The sequence below is a fragment of the Pomacea canaliculata genome, linkage group LG1 (genome assembly GCF_003073045.1).
Source record: "Pomacea canaliculata isolate SZHN2017 linkage group LG1, ASM307304v1, whole genome shotgun sequence".
Taxonomy (NCBI): domain Eukaryota; kingdom Metazoa; phylum Mollusca; class Gastropoda; order Architaenioglossa; family Ampullariidae; genus Pomacea; species Pomacea canaliculata.
The window spans coordinates 28,195,681-28,203,830 of record NC_037590.1 but is presented as its reverse complement, the minus strand read 5'-3'; the positions used below and the strand labels follow the sequence as shown (position 1 = coordinate 28,203,830).

The 8,150-nt window shown below is 36.4% G+C and overlaps 2 protein-coding genes across 2 annotated transcripts in view; one reads left to right on the top strand and one right to left on the bottom strand.

The window, feature by feature from the left end:
• LOC112560926 (netrin receptor UNC5B-like) overlaps nucleotides 1-8,150 on the bottom strand; it is a 311,035-nt gene that overhangs the window by 272,361 nt on the left and 30,524 nt on the right. Inside the window, exon 2 of the mRNA XM_025233048.1 lies at nucleotides 1,846-1,957. The gene's annotated coding sequence lies outside the window, so the exon portion shown is untranslated. The remainder of the gene's footprint in view (nucleotides 1-1,845; nucleotides 1,958-8,150) is intronic.
• Nucleotides 501-8,150, top strand: part of LOC112574968 (short-chain dehydrogenase/reductase family 42E member 1-like) — a 115,826-nt gene continuing 108,176 nt past the window's right edge. The window contains 3 exon segments of the mRNA XM_025256425.1: nucleotides 501-832; nucleotides 1,394-1,590; nucleotides 3,746-3,841. Of these exon segments, the coding sequence (XP_025112210.1) occupies nucleotides 1,405-1,590; nucleotides 3,746-3,841 (282 nt within the window). The 5' untranslated portion in view covers nucleotides 501-832; nucleotides 1,394-1,404.

Here is an 8,150-nt window from a genome sequence, read left to right as displayed (position 1 = left end):
AACCTTACACAATTATGTTCCTTGCATATAAGTATGTAAATAGCAAGTCATCCAAAATAATCTACACTCCATTGGGGTGGGTGGGTGTGGGGGATTAGGATAAATAAGATGAACATTTATTAAAAGAAATATATCCACTATATCGTAATTGAATTGCCATTAATTCCTACAGTGTAGTTTACATAACAGTAATCGTCGTCACAGTATATATATATATCAAATCAAATCAAATCAAAACAGACTTTATTGTCTGCCCAGGAGATCCAGGGCAGAAATTTGTCTTTGCTCACATACCCATACAGACATTTAACACACAGTTAGGAGTAAAAGTGAGGAGTAAAATAGTAAAATAGTAAAATATGCATTCGCTTAACGTTTTATTAGATTATGATCTACATAAAATAAAAGTATTGTATCATTTTGGGAAAACAATAAAGACGGAATAATAATGTAGTAAAATAAAAAAATGCTATGAGTAACTGAAAATTCTTACCAGCATTAAGGCCTCTCTGGTGATCATGGTTGACATGTTGCCATGGAGTAAAATGGCGACTAGCCGTAAACTCATCAGAGATGTTGCAAAATCCAGACGCGTGTCACAGATTATTTTGTAACTCTATAGAAACTGCTGTGCAGCTTTAAATTTACATTATATTTTAACATGAAACTATAAAGTTACTACGAAAATGCAAGGCGAAGTCTATTTACGACAAACATCGGTGAGTCCACATAACATCACGCGGCACGCATAAATCGCTGAGTGCAACGAGCAAGAGGTCTTTATTTCTGATTACGAAGTAAAGGCAGCAGTTATAAATCTTGATCTGGAGAAGTATGATTCTTTTTCCTGTTTCGAAGCTATATCCTGTAGTATTATAACATGCAAATATCTGTACGACATTGTTTTTACTTAGCTGCGATGAGCTGTTTCATATGTGGCTCAGTTCACTGTGGTTGGGGTTTGAACTTTCGGTCAGAAAGACGAGCGGTTGGAAAAAAACCCAACGGGTTGGGAGGTAATTAAAGTCAAAAACCGAATATGTGCTGCACTAGATATACACAACAGTAGCATATGTCGGAGGTGGTCTAGGGATTCGCCTCATTGATGTAAGCTCTCGAGACCGCTCAGCAGGCACGCAGCCTGCAGCGGTATGTGAGCGCATATTTAATGCAGAACGATCCGCTTTAGGCCCACAGTAGCTTGCTGGTATGAAATAACTGACTTCAGGCAGGTTTGGAAAGCAAAAACATCAGTTGACACACACAGAAGGTTTTTGCAAGACCAACTATAATGAGTGAAGTTTGTTTCTACAACAAGCTTTCATGAAAACCTTTACAGAGTCTCTTTGATGTTTCAGTTTTCACATAAATTGACAGTTTTTATTTATTTCAGAGTGAGCTGCAATGCCTACACAAAGAAAAGGCAGTGTGCAAGGCATACAAAGACCACAAGTGCATGTAGTGACAGGTGGAGGTGGATTTCCTGGGTTTTCTTTGGGCAAGAAACTGGCAGAAAAGGGCCATCAAGTCCGACTATTTGACATCAAAGAACCGGCATGGAAACTTCATGAAGGAATGAATTTTATACAGGTCTTCTATTTATATTCTTGCAAGAATGTGACAAATTATATCTGTTTATTGATCATCTAGCAAACTATACTTCTCATTTACATTCTTGCACACTGATAGCTTAATGTTTTTATATAACTTAAAAAATCTGTTCAGTATTTTATTCAAAACACATTTTAAGCAAAAACATGAATCATGTTGTAAACTTAAAATCAGCTTTAGTGATTTTAATAGCAAAAACAAAGGATTTGCTTGCGAGCAATGAAGTCTTCATACCTGATGCCTCTCAGTAAGCCATATACAAATGCTGAGGATAAAGCCACTGTCGTGCTTATGGTCCATGTTGATGCTGCACTGTGTATGTACCCATTCCACATATCTCCTCCACCTAGAGAACAGAGTTAGTGATCTCATATTATCAGAGCTGACAAAACGTTGAAAATGATGATAAGGACATTTTGTCATTTGTTAAAAGTGAAGAGATCAGAACGATTGCAACTTGTTGGATAAAACTCACTTGAAAGGAAGCTGAGTACAACAAAATATAATTTCGCTATTTTTTAATTGTCTATTCAACAGTTATAAAGTTTTAATTGGGAAATAGATAAGCACTGACTGAAGCTTATAACTTCATAGCTTTTATAGGATAAAAGCTAAGGTTAGAAAACATATATGTTTTGAGCTAGACGTGCAACATGGTTTCTATGGAGTGTTTTGATTTACCTGATTGAAGTTTTTATAGAACATGTTTTTTTATCCTAAAAAAGGAGGATGTGTGAGAAGTACTAATACTACATTTTAATTTTTGTTGTATCTTTAAGGTCAGCCAATAAAAAAGTATGCATGCTTGTGTGTGTGTGTGAGAGAGAGAGAGTTAATTTGTAATATGTACTTGTTTCCCTGTAGATTGTTCAGCAGAAGTTTGTGGGTAAATAAGTTCCACTTTTCATGCCCTTCTTTATCTTTTACAAAAAGTCTGTATTAATACCACAATCACGATGCTATAAACACTCCTATCTTGAGGGATGCCTCACTTGACAAATGAAGTTTCTGGTAGTCATTAGTGCCTAACCAACCATAATCTTGATGACGATGTTGATAAGTTGTTTTAACTGCACCGATCACTGATAATGTTTGCTTAGTGTGCAAGACCTTCGAAAAGCAAAGAATACGCTGTTTGAGATAGTGTGAGAAGAAATTTTTTTTTTAACCTAGAGCAGTGGTTCTCAAAGTTTTTCAGACCGCGGACCACTTTACTTCAGTAAAAACTATGGCGGACCACCAAGGCCTAAGTAAAAAATATGGCGGACCACCAAGGCCTAAAAATCAGTCTGTACTATGTATTTCAAATTTAAATTGCCGCATTTGTCTCATTACAATTCAAAACTAAATGTACTTTTGTAAAAGTAGTATAGTAATTACCTCGTTTTTGTAATTAAAATGTTAATTAAAGGAATGCATCACTTTAAACATCACTTTGCTGACATATGACGACTGTCAGCCGGGGACCACCTGACTTATGCCTGCGGACCACTAGTGGTCCACGGACCACACTTTGAGAACCACTGACCTAGAGCATTGTAAATGCCAGTTTCAGTAGGCCTACCTGTTGGAAATGGTATGCTATGATGTGATTCTTTAATGAAATTCCAATATTTTGATCTTGAGATTTTAAACAAATTCTGTTTGAATAATTTCAGTGTTATTCATCTTGAGTTTATGTTTATGCACCCATGTTGATTTAACTGTCTTATTTTATTTGTAACCATTGTTACTGATTTGTATTAATTTATAAATGTTTTTACAATTTATAATGTATAATTTATAAATTGTTGAAGCTTGTGTGAATTTATTACATGTATATTAACATGTTTATCTTGATTTATTTCTATCACTATGTGGACCATTGTTTTCTGGGAAAAAAGGGATTAAGATCAATTTACAAATTTTTTTTACTAAAGGCATTACAGAGCAGCAGCAATTTAGTGGCAAATTCTTACTGCAACAGATTTTGTTTTAGATGCACTTGCTCAATATGTAATGTAATGATGTAATATAAACACAATATGTAATGATATGTTGGAATAGAGAATAATTATAGATGCATTTTTACACCCTCATTTTATTTCTCAGCTTTCTTTTTTTTATTTTTAATGAACCTTTTTCTCTCATTCAGGGTGACATCCGGAACTATGAAGATGTCTGCTCTCTTATAGAGGGTGCAGATGTTGTTTATCACATGGCTTCCTATGGGATGTCGGGCAGAGAACAGGTAGGTCATGGTGTATCATACGTAAGTAGCAAACTAACTTTGCCTGCATGTAGCTAACAGTCTGTTACTTTGTATGCATGTAGCTAATAGTTTTGAACTTTTTTACCATCCATGTTGATCTTAGATTCTGAGTGGCCTCTGTCATATATATGGTCATATCACTGAGCAGTAAACAAGGCAGAAAGATGCACTTTAATGGGGGAAAAAAGTTGGTGTGTTAGTCTTGCATAGACACTTTTTCTTCTCTGGTTAGGTCTGTAAAATGAATAGTGAACATTTAGTAAGGTAACCAAATGTACTAGTATTCTGTCATAGATGTTGATAGACGATAAAAACTGGACTAAAACTAAAAGAGAAATTCCTGGTGACTAACTTCTATGTGGTTTAGAAGAGTCATTTAAATTATTAAAGTTTATGACAAATTGTGTGCATCTTTGCTTATGTGTGTATTTAGGGGTGTTTTATGTGTGTGAAAGTGGATAAATGATTGAAAAAGTGAATAATTATGTATTGTAAGCTATAACATTGTTTTAATAATCCTGATGTACAAATTTGATGATTTTTCATTCAGAATATAACAGTAGAAAATCATTTCAAGAAAATAAACATTTTTATCTGGACATGTATATAAATATACTGTAATGTGAAGGAATACTTAATGGAAATTAAAAACACCAACCCAAGTCCTTAAAGATGTTGTGCATCTTTGCTTATAAATGTATTTGGGGGTTTTGTGTTTGGTGGGTGGTTAATGTTTTGGTTAAGAGGAGAGAACAATTATGTACTGGTCTAATAATCTGGATGTATACAATTTGATAATTTTTTTCATACATGATATAACAGTAAAAAATCCTTTTCAAGAAAAGTAAAGCATTTTTGTCTTGATGTGGACCTCAAAATGTATTATAAGGTAAAGGAATATACGAATGGGAATGTTAAATGTCAACCCATTTCAAACATGTGAAAAGAAGCTCTAAGTTTTTATCAATTTAGCCAAACATGCAGCTGTTTTTGGTTACAAATATGTGTAGTTAATTTTTGATAATTTTTTTAATTAAAAAATGCACACCTCAATACATGTAATCCTAAATACTTCACATCACACAGGCTGCACCCAGTGTGAAAGCTTTATGCTTTTATAATGAGGTGTTGCCCAATCATTGAGTGATATTTGTGACCTCATGGGAAACGAGGTCTTGAATTTGTATTTTGTGTATTAGTATCTTTTATATAAACCCACTCATTTAAAAATAATGTTGCACTCTAAAAACATGAGCGTTTCCCCATTTGCTTTACAATAAACCATCAATTTCCTCACATGAATGACAAACATACATCATTTGCTCACGTTGATCTGATATTCTGTAAATTTTTTTTTTATATCTATGGTAATATCTATATATTGCTATGGATTATTGTTCATATACTATTAAATATTATATCATCTGCTGAATGCAGTCTTACAATGACTTATATTCTTATCTTGTACCCTTTCCATATGATATATTGTGGCCGACAATATCAACATCAATATGTTCAACAAGTATCTTGATATTAAATAATAACAATCTTTTGTTCATAAAAATGGTTCATATTAAATATTGTTGGTTTCTTCCACAAGATTTAAATTTTGGAATAGCTTTGTTTTCCAGGGATTTGTGATAGACGAACTTATTTCAATGAGATCTGTAGCATGCCCAGCGGTTATCATTCAGGGAGAAAAACAAACCTAGGAAAGACCCATAAAAACGTTTACTATTGGTTTTAAGCATTGTATTACTTCAATGGCTCTAAAAGCGCACATCTGTCCTGCTGTTTAAATAAACAATTCATCTTGGCTCAGAGCGCTGATAATCATATACACCGATCTTTTGTTTTGACAGAAGCTATAAGAAGCTCTGTAAGTTCTTTAAATGGCAGTTTTGTATTTATTTTGGCGTGCTTGCCCTGTGCGTGATAGACTACCACTGCATAGGTTATGAATTTCATTGACTACACAAATTGCGAACTGAAGTACATGTTCTGTTCTGAAAAGCAGGTTTAATAACATCACGGAATGTCATTTGTCTGCACGTTAAGGTTTTGTATATAAAATGTATGAAAAATCGTCAACATTCTGAACAAAACATGGTAAAAATTTACCATGAAGCATTTTAAAACGAAAATGAGCAATTTATTAGACGTCGGATGATGAATCGATCATGACAGATATTTCTAAACCCTTATCCTGCATCAGTCGCTTTTTCCACCCATCCTAGGTTCTTACTTTAGATTAAACAAAAAAATGGCGAAATTTCATCGGTCACTTGTTTGTGCCCTCATGTTACAAAGAGGTGGACGTGCAAGCAGTTCACGCGGGTGTAGCAGACTGTCATGCTTTATAAAACTCTGTTGAGGGGTGTTAGCCACACCGCGCTCAGCGGGAGCCCTAGTAAACGCGAGCCCAGACCATTTCACCAGAAGCAGTCGCTTTGCTCAAAGTGCTTTTTAATTTTTAGGGAGGTAGTAGAATTGTCCTAGGTGCTAGGCTGAGACAGCAGACGCTGTCATCCTGGGCTCACGGGTTGTTGCATCGTACATGCGTGCTTCATCACTTTATTGTGTAGGCTGGAATATTCTTTTCCACCTCACTCCTGTACGCTTGCCCCTCTCCCCATCGAAAACTAATTATGGTTGACTAAACTATCGGTGCTTGCTTGGCTGCATGCAGCGTGTTGGCTGCGGCCATGTCTGCGACTTGCAGCGTGGGTGCCGCTTGGCTGCAAGCACCGCGTACCTGGGCAACGAAGGCCGGCACTAATTACAAGCCCGCTGTATGCAACTGGGTCGTGCCAAAGGTTTGCAATGCCTCTCTCAATGTATCCAACAGCACAATACTTGAGACGCAAGCTGATGATTTGGGTTTCCCGAGCAGGAAATACACTTCTTCAAGAGGAAAAACATAAAAGAAATAGAATGAAGCCAAAGCAGTGTAACTTTGCACGTTCGGACTTGTCATCGTTGTTTCCACGGCAGTTTGTTTCCCCTCCACTCCCTTCGTCACGATCCATAGATTTGTGGATCCGAGAAGAGATTGGCCTACCCTTTTAATTATAAACCGTAAGAATGTCTTTTTCGCTTTCAGTCTGGTAGTCTGACAATCGTAAAAGGAACAGACTCGTCCTTTTCAAAAATTAGAATACAGAATGTTACCAAGTTTTGCCTGTCTTTCATTGGATTCTGCGTCCAACAGTTAAGCTACATCGTCAAATCGGACAGAGAGAAGTGACATCAGATATTACAAACGGTGTCCGGTCAGACACTTCATCCCCGACACTTCATCCCCGACCCCAGACACTTCATCCCCAGACACTTCATCCCGACACTCAAGAACTATTTTTCATATCATATTGTTGGCTTATATGAACTTTAGTTGTAGATGTTCAAATGACGTTGAAGTTAATAGCATGGTTTGACTGACTTCATAATTTTTAGTTAGTTAGGATTTAGTTTAGGGATTCTGGGGATTAAAAGTCTAGGTGAAGTGTCGGGATGAAGTGTCATTAAGTGACTGGGAACCATTACAAACTGAGTTTCTTTCAAGGTAGCAACAGTTCGCTGTACCCGTAGCTGCCAGTTTGGTATATCAGTCATATTATAAATGTCAAACGGTGACCTCATCATGCAGTAAAACTAGTGTCTCCAGAGAGTTTCATATTTCGTGATAGAGTGAACACGGAGTGTATAGGTGGACTGCTGTCTGTCTGCCGAGACCAACGCTTAGCCTCTTGCGTTCTCCGCTGTTAGTCTCGGCGAGCCTTAACAATAAATGTGACTAAACTGCAAGCTTTGTACAAACCTGTCTCGTTTTAGTTATCCGAAATGTGAATAAACCGGAAGATTTGTACACCTGCCTCGTTTTAGTAGTTAACTGGAAAAAAATTGTCTGCCAGCAGTCCAGTAATAGAAGTTTGTGGAGTAAATCAACGATATGTATGGTAAGACCTTTAAATCATCGAGAACAGTTGGATTAGATCGCCACTTATATTTCTTAGTCGGAAATATTGCTCAATAAATACATTCCTAAGATAGCTAAGTCATTTTTCAAGTCTCTATCTCCGAATATGTGGGACAAATTTACATCTGTTATCGAACTTGCGATCTAGCCATTTCTCTAGGTTTTGGTTTTCTTTTCTGGGATCAACTGAATTGTCGACACAGGTCTAACATGAAAGAAAGAAAGTGCTGGAGAGGAGGAATACAGACTGTCGTATTAAACACCAACTTGTGAAGCTCCCTTCCTCTCACACACACACAACCCATCCGTTCG